This window comes from Agrilus planipennis, unplaced genomic scaffold, assembly GCF_000699045.2.
Source record: "Agrilus planipennis isolate EAB-ADULT unplaced genomic scaffold, Apla_2.0 scaffold4, whole genome shotgun sequence".
In the NCBI taxonomy this organism is placed as follows: domain Eukaryota; kingdom Metazoa; phylum Arthropoda; class Insecta; order Coleoptera; family Buprestidae; genus Agrilus; species Agrilus planipennis.
This window is the reverse complement of record NW_020442463.1, coordinates 414,517-434,380: the sequence shown is the minus strand read 5'-3', so window position 1 is coordinate 434,380 and position 19,864 is coordinate 414,517. Positions and strand designations below refer to the sequence as shown.

General features: G+C 34.2%; 1 protein-coding gene across 1 annotated transcript in view; it reads left to right on the top strand.

The window, feature by feature from the left end:
• The first annotated feature begins 15,409 nt into the window (after positions 1-15,409).
• LOC112906563 (paired box protein Pax-9-like) overlaps positions 15,410-19,864 on the top strand; it is a 62,378-nt gene continuing 57,923 nt past the window's right edge. Inside the window, exons 1-2 of the mRNA XM_025980893.1 lie at positions 15,410-15,559; positions 15,609-15,745. Coding sequence (XP_025836678.1) covers positions 15,410-15,559; positions 15,609-15,745 — 287 coding nt within the window. The remainder of the gene's footprint in view (positions 15,560-15,608; positions 15,746-19,864) is intronic.

Sequence of the window (19,864 nt, the reverse complement as noted above, 5' to 3'; positions counted from 1 at the left end):
TTACAGATAGAGTTAGTAGAGCGACCTAACATGGATCCAGGTATACGGCTCCTTTGGAGTCAAACTTTGCCCAGCTCTGACTTACAACCTGAACCGTTGTGAGTCACAGTGAAATTGATACCTTTTTTAGCGGCAACGCGGACCGAAAACAAATTCTTCGACATTTGTGGAGTATACAGTACGTTATGTAAAGTTCCTGGACACCACCGCCCGTTTACTTGAGTTTCAATGTCAATGTCACCACTACCGAATGCTTCCACAGTTGCACCGTTTCCAACATAAACCAGAAGTGGGTTCGTAAATTCTTCAAATTTCATGAGCCAATCGCGTCTGTTTTTGTGAAGCTCCGGAGTCAATCAGCCAATGATAATTTTCACTAGCGATAACGTCCCCGATAAAAGTTTCCTTCTTCTTGTTTGAAGCACTTCCACTTTTATTTGGGCAGTCTTTTAGCAAGTGTTGTTTCGAACCGCACGAGAAACAACCTTTGCAGTCTTTGAATGAATTATTTGTTTTATGACACAACGAACAGCGTAACACGGACGTATCCGACTAGAACTTCTCAAATTGTCTTTTGACGTTTTTCTTTCCACCGAACTTCGTTACTAAGGCTACTTTAGATTCGTCTTCTTTTTGTTTTCCAATACGCATCTCTTCAGTTAGTAATCGTGTGGTAAGGTTTTCCAACAGACGTCTAGATTGCTCCGTCGAATCCCAGGCGCTATGGAAATAATTGAATTCCGATGGTAACGTAGACAATATTCTTGTGATCAACATAGAATTCGGGATTTTTTCGCCCAACTTGTCCATCCTATTGGCTAGCTGTTCCAGACTGGAGATATGTTGCGTAACGTTGCCATCAGGACTCCATTTGAATTCAAAGAATCGCTTTTGCACCAGAGCTAAGCTTTCCTCTGATTTTAGATCATAAACACTGTGCAGTTTAGACCACATTTCTTGAGCCGTTGTGCAATTTACCAGTAACCATAGGGGTCCGGATTCAACCGTTGCTACAATTAACTTTCGGGCAAGTTTATCTCTCTTGATTCATTTTCTGAGTTTCGCTTCATATTCTGCACCACCTGAAGTAGGTCGTTCTTCCGTTCCTTCACAAATTTCCAGTGCGTCGTCACTGTCCAATAAAAAAAAAATGAGAAGAATTCAAGTATTGTAGTATTGTCTGCTTCGGAAATGTGTTAAAAAGATGTTGTTTAATTTCAGAAAAGGTATCAAGAGAAATTAGTTCAAGATCTAGGAGATTTTCGTTACTGAAAGTAATTGACCTTTCTATTAGTAAAACCTTTTCTATCAAAACATTTAGAATGTTAAGACAAAACTGTGCATTTATGTATGACTGTGCTCTTTCATTTATTTTATTTAAATTTTCTGTTATACTCTTCGTTAATTTCCCAATTGTTGTAGATTTTCGTTATATTGGAGATTGTATGTGCAAAACTAGTGAATTCATTTTGTCTTTCAATAATGCGTTTTTCATTAGTTGCCATTATAATTATGTTTTCTTGAATTGCTTGAAGGTCGTTATCATCAGGGTTACTAGTAATGTATTTTATCACTTTTCCAAGGAAGTTTATAAGTCCTCTCTTTGTGCGTAATGTAGTAGTAGTAATTTTATAGTACAGTCCTTCTAAATACAATGAGCGTTGTTTGGTTAAGTCTGTTTTAATTCTCAAAAGTTCGGGAGAATTTAATTTTCGAATCAAGTTCGAGTTACACACAAAGTACAATAAAAATTATTATGATGATGATGAAAAGTGCAAAATAAAAAATACAAATGTCTAATTACCAATTTATTCGTTGAAGGCTGGATCAAGACTCTCGTCTCTCATATTTACAAACAAATATATAATTTAAGATGAGTGGTTGTGTGGGGATAAGGAGGGTGGAAAGGGTGAGTGGTGGAACAACAGTATGTATAGTACATATGTATCTGTACATAAGCGATTACAAATTTACAAGAATCTATTGCACGAAGACATAAATAGGTAAAGATAAGGCAGGACAATAGAACCAGAATAAAATGTAAATTTGGGAGTATTGAATCGTATGTCCTGCTGTGTTCAAGTAGAAGAAAGCAATTGTAATTNTAGAGCTTAGAATGTTCTAGAAGTACTTTTACTTTCTACTGCCTTGAAACATAATGGAGGTTTTTGGATGTAATTTCTCCCCCCTTAGGTCAAAGCGTCCTCGCTTTGCGGAGTTGATGATTGTGGTGGATGTACCATTTGTAGATCTTTTAAGGGTACTGTTTCTGGACCTTTTTTAGGACTGTTTTTACGTCTTCTTATTATAATCCTTAATATTTCATCTTTAAACATGTACATTAATACACATAATAAACATATTACAAATAAAATAGTTACAGAGAAATGTACAAAATGTATTAAAGGGTGAATAACTACATTATTATTAAGTTCTTTAGCTTCTGTTCTAATTTCATTGAAGTTATCTAAATGTTTTTGTTCAAGATGAATGTATTTGTCCGCATTGAGAACTTTTTTAACAAGCACCTTTGACAATTGTGACGTGATATTATTAAAAGTGTTTTCAAAAATTTCGTTATTAATAGTTATTCTGCATTTATCTTTAGAATAAACTAATGCATTTCCGGAAATGACTTTTTGGTCGATCACGAATTTACACTGTTCTGTCACTTTTATATTAGAGTTTGAAGACACTAAAATTTTGTTATTGTTTAATCGCGCTATAAGTTTGTATTTATTCGTAACAAGAAGTGAATCACAAGCAGAATTTACACGTAACAGAGAGCACCTTTGTATTTTTGGTCTTTGTACACATATAGATTTTTCTTCAAAAACAGGACATTGTTCTTCGGTCCATAATTCTTCGGTAGCTCCGAGGAGATGAAATCTTGTTGGTGGTAATAGTATCTTATTGTCGCCGTTAGGGATAGGGAAAATTTTTTGATATTGGTATACATTAGGATGTAGGATAGGGATGTATTACATACAAGTGATAACCTTATTTACTGATAGTAATTTCAATTTAGAAAGTCCAAAATTTTAAATAAATGAACAGAATCGAATTCGATTAACTCTTCTTCTCTGTAAATAGCTCTTAAATGATTGTAAATTTCTAATAATTCTGAGACAGATATGGTTTCTAGATTCGTTATATTATTTATGGCTAGAGAAATAGTTCTCTGAAAACTCTGAAGAATTTCAAGCAATTTTTGCGATAAAAGAATGTTATATTGTACTAGCATTTGGTAATGAGTAGTATAATGTTCTTTTTCAATGGCCCTAAGAGGATGTATTAATATTAATTTCTATGTTTTTTAAGTCTATTTCATACCTTTTTGAAATGTGATTAGCAAATGAAGTGTATTTATTAATTTGTTTTGTTATTTGTTCTTGATTTTGAAAAAGAATGTTAAGGTTTTTATTTATTTCCACTAAGTCATTTTGATCTGTAGTATACCTAATAGTACTCCCTAAATCATTAAAAAGTGCTCTTTTATGTGGGTAATTAAATTTTGAAAGTTCTTTTTCTATTTTTATGCAATTGTCGTTAAGCACGTCTAAGAGTAATCGAGATACATTAAAATTTTTACCATGTGCTTCTAAAATGACTGCATTACTTAATAGGTTCTTATAACTAGATTCTATTTGGTTAATATTAAAATAAAAGTAAAATTTATGATAGTGATCTATAATTTTCGCTGGACCAAGATCTTCTATGTAGTAACCATTACTTTCTATCCTGTCTACTAGAAGAGCCTGGTTCTGCACTAGGAGACCTATCCTGTGATGGAAATTTTTTCTTAATGCGTTTAATTTTCCTAACATGAATATTAGCTGGTTGATTTGATTTTTCTCTTATACCTGAAATTTTATTCTTTTCAATTGAAGTTATGTTTACTTTATCGTATCTTGGGTCAGCTTTTCTTATTTTCTGTTTTACAAAGTAGACTGCAGATTCATTAATTTCTACCGTAGGATCTTTATTTTTATTACACTTTTCAATATTTTTAGTACCTTTATTAAGTTGTTTATGGTATATTTGATCATAGAACGGCATTAATTCGCTTTTCCTTTTTTCATTATATATTTCATAAATGTTTCTATCTAAATCTATTTCATGTGTATTAAGGTCGTCGTAAGGTCCGTATAAAAGTGAAAAAGGGGTATAACCTGTAGTTGAATGTACCGATTGATTATATATTAATACAGCACTTATCATTAAATTTTGAGAGACGCATCGCTGATGTAGTAGGCTTGAACATACTTAGAAAATAAATCTATGATTGTAAGGAATTTTGTACCATCAAAACTAAACGTATCTATATGAATTACATCAAAAGGGCGTTTTGTTATTAACGGGCCTAAAAACTGTATTTTATAAGAATTTCGTTCATACTTACTTTGTAAACATGTTTCACATTTGTTAATGATATGATTTATTTTTGTTTTCATATCTGGCCAGTAAAATTTTGTTTTTAGATGATTGTATGTTTCAGTGATGCCATTATGATTTTTATTGTGATATTGTTCTACTACTTCATTTTGTTTATCTGACTATAAAATGTCGTTTGCTAAAATGTTACACTTTACCATTCTTAACTTTTCGTTAAACAATTTACAACACATTCGTATAAACTTTGATTCTATATTATTGTCACAAAAATGTATAGCGTATAAATTACTGGGGTTAAGAATTTGTTTTAACATTTTTTGAAGGTTTTCTAATTCCTGTCCTATTCTAAGCGTAATTATATAATTATGTTTAGAAAAAGGCCTAGAGTAATCTGTATTATATTTGTCTATTAATCTTACAATTAAGCGATTTGTAAACTGATTTATAGGCTGTTCTGAAATAGGAATTGTAAAAATTGGATTTTCTATAGCAGTATGAACTGTGTTGTTATCACTGTCAGTATCTAGAGGATTTTCATTAAGGATTTCATCGGCGTCACATAATGGAAGATCTTCGTCAAGATCTACTTGGGGAAATATAGAAAGTAAATCTAACTCTTCGTCAGTTATGAGGTTATCTTGTGTCTCAGTCTCGTTATTATTTACCTCAATGCGTGATAAAGCGTCTGCAACTGAATTTTCCTTACCCTTTTTATACATTACTTCATAATCAAATTCTTCTAATTTAAGTCGCCATTTCACTAACCTAGAATTAGGGTCCTTAAGTGAAAACAACCATACTAACGGTTTGTGATCAGTTTCAATTGTGAAATGTCTACCAAATAGATAAGGTCTCAATTGTTTAGTTGTTTCAACTATTGCTAGAAGTTCACGTTCTATTGTTGAATAGTTTTTTTCGGCTGAATTTAGAGTGCGTGAATAGTAAGCTATGGGTCTATTATTTTGGGATAAAACTCCACCTATTGCTATATTACTAGCGTCAGTCGTGACATGAAAGGGTTTTTTAAAATCAGGATATGCTAAAATGGGTGCGCTAGTTAATAATTCTTTACATTTATAGAATGCTTCTTCATAATCTTTGTCTTGATAGTTAATTTTGGTACCTTTTTTCAAACATCGAGTGAAGGGTTGAACGATTTTCGCAAAATTTTGAATAAAACGTCTATAAAAGCCAGCTAAACCAAGGAATGCCCTAATTTCTTTTACGGTTTTTGGTAAAGGGTAGTTTTGTACTGCTTTAATCTTTTCGGGATTTGGTTTCACTCCCTCGGTGGTGATTATGTGCCCTAGAAAAGCTACCTCTTTGCTTAAAAACTCTGATTTATCAAGTTGAACTTTTAAATTAAACTCCCTAAATCTGTCAAAAAAATTTCGGATATGAATCAAATGATCGTGAAGGGATTTTGAAAATATAACTACGTCATCCATGTAAACAAAACAGAATTTATGTAAGTAATCGCGCAGTATATTATCCATAACTCTTTGAAAGGTGGCTGGTGCATTTTTTAGGCCGAATGGCATACGAGTATACTCATAATGACCATTGTTAACTGAAAATGCGGTTTTCTCTATACTTTCCAGTGACATCTCTATCTGGTGGAATCCCTGAGCTAGATCAAGAGTTGTAAAATACATGCATTTCCCTAAATTGTCAAGGATTTCTCCAATCCTAGGGAGAGGGTATTTATCTTCTATGGTCTTGTCATTCAACTTACGATAGTCAATGACTAATCTCCACTTTTTCTTACCGGAAGAATCTAACTTTTTTGGAACGATCCAAACTGGACTGCTAAAGGGCGAAATCGAAGGTCTGATAATTTTATTACTTAACAGTTTTTGAATTTGATTTTGAATTTCTTACTTTAAATGATAAGGGTAGCGATATGATTTACAGTAAATTGGATTGTCATCTACAGTCCTAATTCTATGTTTGATTGCGTTGGTAAAAGATAAATCTGAATTTTCATTGAAGAAAACATCTTTATATTTTCTACAAATAGCCGATATATCAGTTTTTTCTTCAATATTTAAATGATCTGTCCTAATTACTTTTTTAATATCTAAATCTATTGTTGATGAAACTTGTGGATTTGAATTTCTACGTCTACAAGGGGTTTAACATTTATAGGGTGATGAAAATTAATTTCAATATCTCGGTCGTCTGGTAAAGGTATTTTACAAAATCCATTATGTGAATTAGCGATCGATTCAGGAATACAAAAGTTATTGATTCTAGTTTCTGGAATTAAAACGGGGCCTTCAGAAATATTAACAGGAACATAAAAGTAGCTNCGAAGATTAGCTCAGGATAGGAGAGAGTGGAAGTACGTGTCCAACCAGTCTTAGGACTGACGACCTTATGATGATGATGATTAATTATGGATTCCTTTTGTTTGTTTTAAGTTTATTTTATACAAAAGTTTAGGTCATTTATTTATCGATTGAGGCAGTACGAAGTCTGCCGGGTCAGCTAAGTACATTATAAAAGCGATTTTCACATTTCTCATCAATGATCACACCCAATTATTTTGAAATTCTACATGCTCATTAAAATTACAGTTATTATAGGCGAACAGGTATTTACAGACGATTATTATACATGTATTAATGTAATTACCCATATCTGTTACCCGTAGTAACTATATTGTTAAGCCAAAATAACTAGAAATATGACGCGAAACATATTTAGTAATAACAAGTTAAACAAATAATTATTTATCTTTATAAATGAAAGTCGTTATCGGTCGTAAACAATGAATTATACTGGCAAAGACCTTGACAGTGGTGGACTTTGCAATGTGTGTGTGTGTTTGTGATTGTATTATTAGTTAATATTGTTGTTGTTTCTGCTCGCGTCGCATTTGAATTTAAAATGCATATAAAGGCATGCCGGTATCGAACGGTATATGTACATATTTGCATTCTTTTTAAACTAATTGTGTTAAAAGTAATAATATTTATGAAATTCTTTGGTTAGATAGGTGCATATGCAAAAAAAACAATTGCTCCAAAGGTGCAGTTTTAGTTCGTTACATAATAACGTTTATCAAATCACATTAAAAAAATAAAGGTGTTGCTTATTACATCTACACCATACGCATTTTTTTTTTGCTTTAATACGTGCACAAAAGGTTGCTTATTAATTTGTTGATCATCGGCAATTTTTTTATGTATTTTCTCTTTTTATTATCTTATTATCTTCTCGTTTTGTAGTTTAACTTTTGTTAACATGAATGTAAGATACAAAGTATGGAATGAGAATAAATCATCCAAAAATATTTATTAAGAACGTTAGCACCATAAAAAATAGATATAGCCTGAAAGATCAGAGCCAAGATTAGGGTTGCAAATAACTTTATTGATGTAAAATCANGATTGTGATTGGAAGAAGTTTTGTTGGGGTTTGGGAAATGTGTTTCTGGTGGAAATAGACATTGGTGTGGGTTTATATTCGGACGATTTTTTTCCGAATACCTGGTTACTTGATGGGAAGTGCGGTTTTGAAGGAAGGGGTTGAATGTTTATGGGTCCTCTAGGAAAAGAGTTAGATGTTTGTGGTTGGTTATTTGGAAATATTTGACGGTTAAATTGAGGGTAAAAATTGGGTCTAATATTAGGATTTTGTATTGGTTTTGTATGCGTTTGGGAAGAGATAGGTTTCTTGGGATTGGGTATTTGTTTTGAACGGCTTCTCATAAAGTTCATAAAGTTAATCTGTGACTCGTTATCATATTTCCTACATTCGTACAAGGCTTGTTCTAAAGATACTACATTAATATTTAAAAGATAAGTACAGTACGGTTCTAAAATACCTGCTTTAAAAGTAGCTAAAGCCTGACTTGCATACATGTTTTCTTTACTAATAAGTATATCTCTATTGACTGTCCTAATACTAATATGTTCTAAAAGTATTTGTAATTTTCGTTTTATTTTTTCGTAGTATTGCTCAAATGATTCTGAGAACTTTTGATAACACGTTGTGAGATCATTTAAACGCAGGTTTTTGGATGTAATTATATGTATCTGTACATAAGGGATTACAAATTTACAAGAATCTATTGCACGAAGACATAAATAGGTAAAGATAAGGCAGGACAATAGAACCATAATAAAATGTAAATTTGGGAGTATTGAATCGTATGTCGTGCTGTGTTCAAGTAGAAGAAAGCAATTGTAATTTCATTTTAATGACAGGAAAGTTTGTTATTAGAAAAACCTTATTTCCTGTGATACAAACATCTGTTGTGATCCTAAAAGCCTATACAAACAGATTACCTGACTATCGTCTATAATAATAGTTTGTTAAATTCAAATATTGATATGATCTGAACAAAGTCAATCATTTGCTGACTTGTCTCATTCTTGTATTCTAATAAAATAACAGTTTGTGCAACGTTTAAATATGTTGAATACAGAGTGTAATGACTTATACAAAAATAAAAAGAATGATAATGATTTATGTGGCTGCCCAATTGAAATCTCTATGATATCCATTTTCGTTGTTATATGTTGTCCATACAGTCCTGCGAATGATAAAATTTTCTTATTGGTCTCACACCTTTCAAATGTCTATCTGTAATATTTTCCTTATCTAACAACATAAGTGATGTGTTCATTTGTGAAACGTTTTTCATTTTCTTAAATTTATTTTTAAGTTTGTTTCGGTTCTTAGTTTTTATAAAGACTGTTTCTGAGTCTTCAATCTCAGGTGTATCTCTGTTTTCATTTGCTTTTCGAACACGATTTTCTCCTATCTCCTTCTGTTTTGCGTAGAGTTCTTCGTAAAACTTCACTATTTCATTTCTTCGGTATTTATTATAGTCTTCATAAATTTTTAAACTTGTGTCTATACGTAACGGATCGATGTCATCGTATGGTCCATATAAAATCTCAAAAGGCGTAAATTGCGTTGTGGAATGTATCGAATTATTATATAGAAATACAGCTGTTTGCATGATTTCTAATAATGGTTCTGGTTTCTCTTTATTTTGCAAAGTTCTTATTTTGTCGAGAATGGTTGAATGAAATCTTTCAACGGGTGAATTACTATTTGAATTGCCCGGGGTAGTGTAGTGTAATTCAATTTTATTAAATTCCATGTATTCTTGAATGAGTCTATTATCAAATTCGGTGCCTTTGTCAACAGTGATTTTCTTAGGTTTGTTATGATGACTAAAATAATGTCTTAATTTTCTTAAAATCGTTAGTGAGTTTTTATCTTCGCTGTTATAAATTTGTCCGTACTTGCTAAAAAGATCCAAAATTGTAAGGTAATTTTGTTTGTTACAATACATAATATCGATATGAATTATTTGAAATGGTCGTTTAGCCAATAATGGTCCTCTCATAATTGGTTTGTGAGGGTGCCGTTCATATTTTCCTAAAAGACATTCGTCGCATTTGTTTATAAAGTTTGTAACAACCTGAACTATATTGGGCCAGTCATTATTCAGCTGAAGAAGTTCTTAAGAGCCTCTGGATTGTCCTCATAGTGGGCGGAGCCTGAAGAAGTGCTTAAGAGCTTCTGGATTGTCCTCATAGTGGGCGGAGAGCCTGTATGTGTGTGTGTGTGTGTGTGTGTTTGTGTGTGTGTATGTATGTATGTATGTATGTATGTATGTATGTATGTGTTTTTATGCGTCCGTGTTGTTCGAAAACAGGACTGAACCTGCATAGATTTACTGAGAATTTGTTGTTTGTAATGCATCCTAAGCGACCTTGATCGAATTATAAGTATAATTGGCGGCTATCTGTTGTGTATGTATGTACGTGTATGTGTATGCATGTGTACAATGAGTGTAATTATAATGAAAGAGGCTTTTGTTTTTCGTTTTCCTCATCGCTTGTGAATGTTATTAATAATATTTATTGACCATGAATGTTACATAATAAACATAAGAGAAAACGTCGCAAAACAGGACTGAACCTGCATAGATTTACGTTGAATACTTTGTGATGTAATTGAACTTTGGTTTTTGGAATGTTTGTGTAGACAAGAGGAATCGACACAAAACAGGACGGAACCTGCATAGATTTACTGAGCGTTTACGTTTTATTGGTAAATAATGAAACACACAAACAAATAAGTAATTTTATTTGTATATGTAGTAATATGTACGAGTAGTTACATGTAAATAACATCTTAAATAACATCTTAAATAATATATAAAATACTTAAAACTATGCTAATTTCTTTTAAAAATAAAACATTATTGTTAGTAAAATTATAAATAATAAACTTTTACAAACAAAAGTAGTAATTAATGTGTTTGTAATTACGTAGAATATTTAAAACAGTCTATTTTAAACGTTATTTATATCCCCATGGATACGTATCCGTTGTTAAAGTATTTATTATTCTCTTGTCATCATATGGCCTAAGTGCGACCTTTCTTTGTTTTACTGTATAAACGTTATGTTTTTTAGAAATAATTAAATTTTGATTGGTCTCTATGATTTGATTATAGAATAAACATTTATAATAATCATCAAAAGTGATTCCTCTAATTGTTGCCTTTGTTATTCCTTTAATTTTTCTCGTAATATCTGCATTTTCTTTGTTAAAAAGTCTGATTGCATACATTTTCGATCTGAGTCCAATGAATTCAGAAAAGATTTTACCATTGTTTTCATCTTTCATTAAACCCGTTACTTTTTTATTTGATAAAGGTATATTGTATTCATTATCTTGTGAAATGTCTGATGTATCAAATTTATGTATATCACATTTAATGTGATGGTATATACCATCGACAAAGAATTGATATATGAGTGAATCTGTGTCAGTATAGAGAGTTTAGCAGTATTAGAAAATTTATTTTGAATGTAATTATAATGAAAGTCATACAGTACAGTTTTTGAAATGTCAAGAATACAAAATCTCTTCTCTCATTGCACGCTTCCATCCTTCATCTTTCAGAGCTTCAGAAATGGGAACATCTTCTACTTCTCCTATTATTGCTACGTTGACGTTTCTGTTGTAGAAATCATGAACATAATCCTTCAGTCTTTCTGGCTTCAGTATTTGGCTACGATCTCGCAGTCCTTCTCTTCTCTGACCTTGTACATTCACTTTCTGCATTGGCGTTTCTTCATTTTCGTCTTCAGTTATTTCACCTTCCAATTTTTCTTCAGTCTTTTCTTTTGTAGTTTGAGCTTGATCTGTCTCTTCATTCCTTTCTTCATTGTTTGGACTTGTTTCTGACGATTGAGTACTGGCTGACTTAAATGGCTTTCCTCCTGACTAGTATCCTCCTTCGCTGAAGATCACATTGTCCGAACAAATGACTTCTCTTTCTCCAGGGATGTAAATTCTATAATTCGAAGAGTGAAGATCATATCCAACAAAGATTCCTTTTCTTGACTTCCTGTCCAACTTCTTTCTAGACAGGCTCGTGTCTAGAACCCAACAATCACATCCAAAAATTCTTAATTTGTTGATATCAGTGCGACAACCGTACCACAAATCTGCTGGACTTATTCCTGCGACTGTACTTGTCCCAGTTTGGTTGATTGTAAACACTGCATAGTTTACTGCTTCTGCCCATAAATTATCCTTCAAGTTCTTCGCCTGTAAAACTTGCTGATTCCACAATTGTTCTCATTTCCCTTTCGATTCTACCATTTTGTTGTGGTGTGTGAATATTTGAGAAAGTGTGCCGAATTCCCAACTCCTCCAGAAGTTTGTGAGTGGTAGAGTTTTCAATCTCTTTGCCGTGATCAGACCTCAAGACTTTTACCTTTCTTCCGAATTGATTTTCAACTTCCTTCAAATAAATCCTAAGCTTGTCAGCTGCTTGATCCTTGGACTTCAGATAGTAGACGGTTCGAAAATGAGAGTAGTCATCCTTGAACATCAGAAAGTACTTCGCTCCTCCGATTGACCTTTCGTTCATTTCTCCAAGATCTACGTGAACTAAGTCCAATGGTTGAACAGCTGTTTTGACATTCTCAGGGTGTGTAACTCGGTGCTGCTTGCCCAAAGCACATGCGTTGCAAACTTGGTTGTTCCAGTCGTTTATAAACTTGATGTTATTTTTCTTCAAAATTTCCTTCACATACTTCAAGTTCTGATGTGCAAGCCTCTCATGCCAAGTGACAATTGAAGTTGCAATCAGATTGGTATTCTCAGTTGGTTGACGAAACATGACCTTGTATAAGTTTCCCTTACGTTGAGCCATCGACAAAACTGCTTGATTTTCCTTTGCCTTAATAATTGATATGTCCTTGTTACACTCTTCAGTGTGTCCTCGATCCATGATTTGACTGAGAGAAATCCAGTTGAAATTTAATCCAGGTACATAAAGTACATCTTCTATTGTAGCCAATTTCCATTCAACACCGTTGTAAGCTTCCAGTTCGATGTCTCCTACTGATGTAGCCTTGAGTTGACGAGAGTCTCCCATGGTCACTTTAATTGGCTGTTTCAGTTCTCTCATGTTGACAAACCAGTTTTTGTGCGATGTCATGTGTTGTGTGGCTCTACTGTCCTGGTACCAATTTTCATTAGCCCCTTGTTTTTGGCTCTTCAAATTAGTACTTGACAATCCAATGGCTACGTAAAGTTTACCTAACCGACCTCCGTATCTTCTATCACTCTTGCCTGGCCTCTCGTTGTCTGACTTGTCATCATTTCTCTTCAAACAGTCTCGGGCAAAATGTCCTTTTTGACCACAAACATTACAAGGATAATTTTCTTTGCAGTAGGCTAAATACTTTGCACACGGTTTGTTTGTGCAACTTTTCTTCATGTGGCCTTTCTGTCCACATTTGAAACAAGTGACTGCAGAGCTCCCACTTTGTTTGTTTTGCTTCTAGTTACTGTGCTGTCTCGTCTTCTTTCTCTGCTGCATCATCAAAGCGTTTCCAGACGTTGACTCACTTGATCCTTCTTGTGCTTTGATTCTGTCTTCTTCGAGTCTCAGCTTCTCGATGAAGTTTGGTATTGTTCGCTGATTTCCTGCTACGTTGTCCCAAGATGTACGAAAATGGTACAGATGAGGTGGCAAAATTGATAACATTCGAGTCATTGCCCATTGTTCATAATTGTTTCCATTCAAAGAGGTTAAATCTACGGCGAGTTGCAGTATGTCATTGCAATTTGCAACAGCTGATTTGGAGTTGTCAAATGAGTAGCTGAAAAATTTGCGTTGCAGACCTTCGATCTCGTAATCTGACTTTTTGCCATACAAGTTTTGCAGTTTTCCATACATTTCAAATGCCGTTGTACAACTCAAAATCTTCTTCGAAATAGCTTTACTAACATTTATGCCAATGACGGTTTGAGCCTCAATGTCTTTTTCAACCCATTCAATTACATCTTTTTCATCGACTTTACCTGCAGGTTTTGACTTTGCACCAGTTACATACTCATAAATTTTCTTTGACTTTAGCGTTAAATCAATTTTAAATTGCCAAGCTTCAAAATCTACTTCACCGTCTTGATCTTCTGACAACATTTCAATATTTGACTTTGTTGATTGCTCCATTTTGAAATTTAATCAAACCGAATTTTGACAACACTACTCACAACTTGATTCTTCGCTGACGACGACTTGGCTGGAACACAGTGCTGAATTGACTAACTTGTTATTTTGCTTGATAATTTGGCGTGTCTGAATTTTGAGTATGATCTGGGCCCATAACCTGTTAGTTTTTAATTGCCAAATAACAAGTCAGGTTGTAGTTTTAACAGACGTCCTTGTATTAACTGTTTTACAATCAACAGTAATCCCAAAATATTTTTAATTGTAAATTCACCAAAAAACTGACGAATTTCACAGACAGTTTCTTTTGAAAATATTTTCGCAGACACTTTGTTCACTAAAGTTAACACGCAATTATTTACATACTATCTAGATTAACAGAAAATAAATATTACAAAAAATAATTAATCACAACATTTTTTTATCAAAAAGTGTTAACAGTTTAGGTGTCTTTGAGCTAGATATAGGTGGGACTAAATGTTCAGGAAGTAACGGTAAATCTTTGTGTGTTTCGTGTAATGCATCTGGATAATGTATATCGACTTCAAATATGTAACCGTATTCATTATTATCATTAATGTCATCAATATTAATTGAGTAAATTTCATGGACCCATTTAAATTTTCCTTCAGGTAGTGGAAAACTCATTGCATAACCATACAAATTGTTTACGTCGTAATACATTAAATATGATGTAGGTTCGTTAGGATTAAATTCATCTACCATATACTTATTGTTTGCTTTTCCGTAACGATTACAACATTGTGATATTCCACCTCTTATACCTCGTTCTATAAACATTATCATATCTATATTATAGTGACCCTTATTTGTATTTGCCGCCATGACGTCGTATCCATTCGGTGTGATTCGCCCCAACCCGGATATAGAGAGACCACCCTAGTATAGTTTGGTTGAACCCGTCGAGAAGGTGTGCATTGACATTTATATTTTGGTTACCCTTCTTTATTCTGTTAAACCTTGTTAGTTATATCCTAAATTAAGTGTTTCAAGTATTATAAATAAACAAGTTGCGGTTCGTGGAGCCCGGTGTTTTATTTATTGTGGTATAACAGGGGTTGTGATTGACCCAAGGAATTAGTCGAGAAAGTTAGCGACTAAAAGTGGCGCCCAACGTGGGGCTCGAAACAAAACGTCTGTCAAAGTGTTTTATGCAGTTAGTTAGCCAGAAAATATGGAAATTGTTAAACTGTTGTGATTTGAATCGTGAGGATACGCCCTTCATTTGACGCGTGGTGCAGTTCTAGTAACTTTTGTTGCGGTTAAGTTTAAGTTGGTACTGTCAATTGTCATCTGACAAATTAATCGAAACTGTCAAGCGTGTTTACTTTTTTGACAGTAATAAACATATAGGTTATGTCATTGAAATCTAAATAGTGGAACTATATGTACAATTTGCGACCACGGAAGGTTGTTGCGATACAGGAAGGACGGTATAATTTACGTACTCGAAAAACTGTGGCATTGGAACCCGTTGGCGACTTAGAAATGAATCTAGAAAATGATAACCCGAATGCTGGTGCTGGACCAGTACCACCTGTTCCTGGTAATATTACTTTGACTGCTGATCAGTTCGCACAGCTGTTACAAGGTTTGCGACAGCCACCAGTTGTGGAAGTCCCACCAATGATAGCTCAGGTAGGGAATTTTTCAAGGTGTAATTCGCGTTTTTCCGGTGAGAAATCAGATAACGTTGATGCGTTTATTGATGCTATTACGGTATATAAGAACTGCCTTAACGTTTCGGACGCGAATGGTCTTCTTGGATTACCGATGTTATTGGACGGACCGGCAGCTACTTATTGGCAAGGAGCGAAAAGTTCGGTTAGAACGTGGAACGAGGCTCTCGAATCNTAATACCAACTGATCATATTTTAGGGTAAGAAGAACCGTTAGCTCCCTAAATTTTAAGAACAGAAAATTGGTTTCTATATCCCAAAAGATGTGAGTGAGGTTCTTTGGCATTAGCGCGTCTTCACTTGCTTAAAGTTACCAGTGCAAACTGAGAAGACCAGGATAAATAATTTCAGGGCAAAAGTACTGATGGCTCTATTAACAATTGATGGTAGTAAATTGGCCTCCATACTGTATTTTAAAAGATGTCAGTGAGGTTCTTTGGCACTTGCTCAAAGTAAAGCAGCAGTGAAAACTGAGAAGACTGAAATGAATCGAATTTTATCAGTTTATTATTCCTTCACGTTTTGAAGTTTGGACTGACAGTTTAGGAAGGTTAATAGCTAATACTAATAATATGTACTTATTCTATCATCATCATAAGGTCATCAGGCACCTCCAATCTTTCATATCCTGGCCTAATCTTCGCATTTTCCTAAACCTACAATAACCCACATCCTTCAGTGTTTGCGAACAGTAATGTAATCTAGGTCTACCTCTACCCCTCCTTACTCCCGCTTCTTCCTCCAATATGTCTCTGACAAGACCTTCATGCCTGAGAAGGTGTCCTACTAACCTATCTCGCCTATTTCTTATTGACTTCCATAGAGTCCTCTGTTTTCCTATTCTTCCTAACACCTCTTCATTTCTAACCTTCTCTATCCACGGTATCCTCATCATTCGCCTATAACACCACATTTCGAAGGCTTCTAACCTTTTCTTTTCCGCCGCGCCCACTGTCCATGTTTCGCACCCTTACAGCGCCGCGTTACAAATATACACCTTTAACAATCTTTTTTGAATTTTTAAATTAGTCGTTCTCTAGTATAGAAGTGACTTTTTTTTATTAAGGATGACTCGCGACCCTCCGCTATCTTCTGCCTTATATTCCTGTTACATCTTTCGTCCTGATTTACCTGACTTCCCAAGATCCTAAAATCGGCATCTTCTTCTCTTTATATTTGCTCTTTCTCTACTCTTTCTTCCCTTGCATACTAGTAAGTACTTCTGTTTTACTTTTATTTGTTTTCATTCAGTACTGCGTTGCCAGTACCGCTTCCATTTTATTTAAAGCTGTCTCTAGGTCCTCCTTGCTGGTTGCTAATACTGCTATATCATCATCAAATAATCTAAGCTTACTAATCGTTTGCCCCTGTAGGTATATCTATTCCTACAGTTGTACTGTTTTTAATGAACCTAACCTATTCTATAGAATTTTTATTTTGAAGACGTACGTAGTTATAATAGTCGGGCTTGTTAATATTGATTGTAATCAGCGTTGACGTGTGCGTCTGTGTGTGTACGTGCAAAATTGCTCTATTTCTCTTATCTGTCAGCAAACACGGTGACATTTTCAGGGTCAGCTAAACGTTTTTATTAATAACGTAGTTATTTTGTAACTACGGTACACACTTACAGACTGTTTCAAATGGAAAACAATAAGTTCAAGGATTTTATTGAAAGAAAATCTACGACCTCTAGGCATATATTGAAAAGAATTTCAAAATATTGTTATACACATAAATATTTTTCTACCAGTCTAATCATATTATCTTCCCGTATTCCTTGCTTTACAACAGTGGCGTAGCGTGGGGGTGGGGCAAAGGGAAGCCATGGGCCCCGGGCGGCACAAAGGTAGGGACTGCAAAAATATTTTTTTCGGTATTAGATAGAATAAGGTCCGTCTCGCAGTAATGTTAGATGCCCCAATTTAGTAGAATTTGTATCAATTTTTAATAATTTGTATCATGTAACAAGCATTACCGTTTAGGTTCGTAAACTCACAATTATCGAATCTTTAAAACATTGCAAAAGTATAGAAAGATTACATTTGCTCCTAGCGACAATACAATACTGACTATCTGGATCGTGATGGTATACTTTATTTGAACATCAGAAATCTTTACAATTCTCCCTAAATCCTGAGATGAATCCTCAAAATAAATCCGCTTGCTATCCTGAATTATGTATGCAAATAAAGTAGGTAAGTTATGTGAGACTTCTGCAAATGCGCATGCTTAATTTTACGTTTGTTCTTATTAAGTGTGGTAAATTAACACATTTTGAATTGAAATTAATGATATTGTTGTAATTTACAAATCTTGTATCATATGGAAAAATGCATTTTTTTTAGTAATTTTAACCACCCTTGTCAGCAAAGTAAGCAAAGGTCTTACCCCCCCCCCTCCATGCTTACGTAAACATGGGTACCTGCACATTTTCTTAAAATCTTTTTAACTTAAACTTAAAACACCTCGTGAGGGCGAGTTAGTATTATCAATTATTTTGGGGAATCCCTGAACATGCGTTTTGCTTTCGAACGTAGACAAGTGGAGTTGTCATATTTGTTCAAAGCAGAATCTACCAAATTGTGTAAAAAAAATCATAAAAATATACAAAAAAATAATTATCTAACATAATTATCAACCAGACCCCCGTCCCCATATCATAAAAAATAACCGAAGAAAATAGGAAGGGCGTCAAATTTAGTCTTCGCCTCGGGTAGCGGAAATGTACGCTACGCAGCTGGTTTACAGTTTATTCCACAGGTCTTCAAATCTAGACAAGTTTTGTAATCAACTATATGCGAATTAACAGAGCTAGAGCCCCCCGTATGTCGAATATGACGGTAATCTTCAACATCAACATTTATATGGAATTTAGTAAACAAATACATACAAACAAACAGCTAGGCGTATACTATCTCTTTAGGATTGAAAATTTGTTTTTAGAACGATGCCCGATGCGTAAGTCAAAATTTACATCCACAATCCTGAGAATCAGTGTGTAAGTCTGATTTAGCTATAGGTCAGGTCACAGTCAGATCACACTCAAGTAAAACATAATACATTTTGCGTGGCAATAGTCACCCAATAAGAAACGGTCAAGTCATAGTCCGGTCAATTGACTAACGATCTCTAACGATCTTTTGATTTGACTGGACCGTTGATTTGAAATCGAAAGTGTGACGCAGTTCGGTCCGATCACAGTCAAAACATCGTACTTTGTACTATATTTTACTTCTTTTTTTATATATAAACGTAATTAATAAAAAAAATATTTGTAATGCTTTATCATAAAACTGTACAGTTGTTTTTATGTACTTACCTACACTTCAAAACGATTAATTGAAACATTTGCTGAGTTTTATGATAAATGATTCTGAAGCACTAACGATAAGTATGAATTTTTTATTTTCTTCGCCTAATACAAGTAAGTGCCACAATAGTCAATTTCTTTTCTGTCTGCTTATGTACTGTACTCTGGCTGTGACCGTACGGCATAATGTGAACGGTGGCATATTTCGTCTGACCGTCACTGAACCGTGATCGGACCGTGACCAGATTTATAGTTTGAACCGGGCTTAAGAGTTATCATTATCATCATAAGGTCGTCACTCCTAAGACAAGTTGGCGTATCAGGCGTTTTGATCCCTCGACAAAATGCCCCCGGACAAAATATCCCTGACAAAATATCCCTGGACAAAATATCCTCGTGACAAAATATCCCTGGACAAAATATCCCCGTGACAAAATATCCCTAGACAAAATATCCCCGTGACAATTATCTCTAGACTAAATATCACCGAACAAACGCCCCGATAATAAATTATCGAACAGATACTCCAATAAATAATATAAAATTCATATACTTCATTTCATATATTTATTTGTATTTATTTAATAATAATAACGTTTGATTGTCAGTAATATATAAGTCATTAAATCGATAGGGTTAGGTTAGGTTGCGCTGGATTGACGGGTTGGATTGTATTATGTTTGATCATGTGAGGTGTGGTTGGTAAGGAAGGGAACGTACGGCAAGGTAGCATGGCGCAAGTTTGACAGGGTTAGGTTAGGTTAGGTTAGGTTAGGTTGCGCTAGATTTACTTGGGTTGGATTGTATTATGTTTGATCATATGAGGTGTGGTTGGTAAGGAAGGAAACGTACGGCAAGGTAGCATGGCGCAAGTTTGACAGGGTTAGGTTAGGTTAGGTTAGGTTAGGTTGCGCTAGATTGACTTGGGTTGGATTGTATTATGTTTTATCA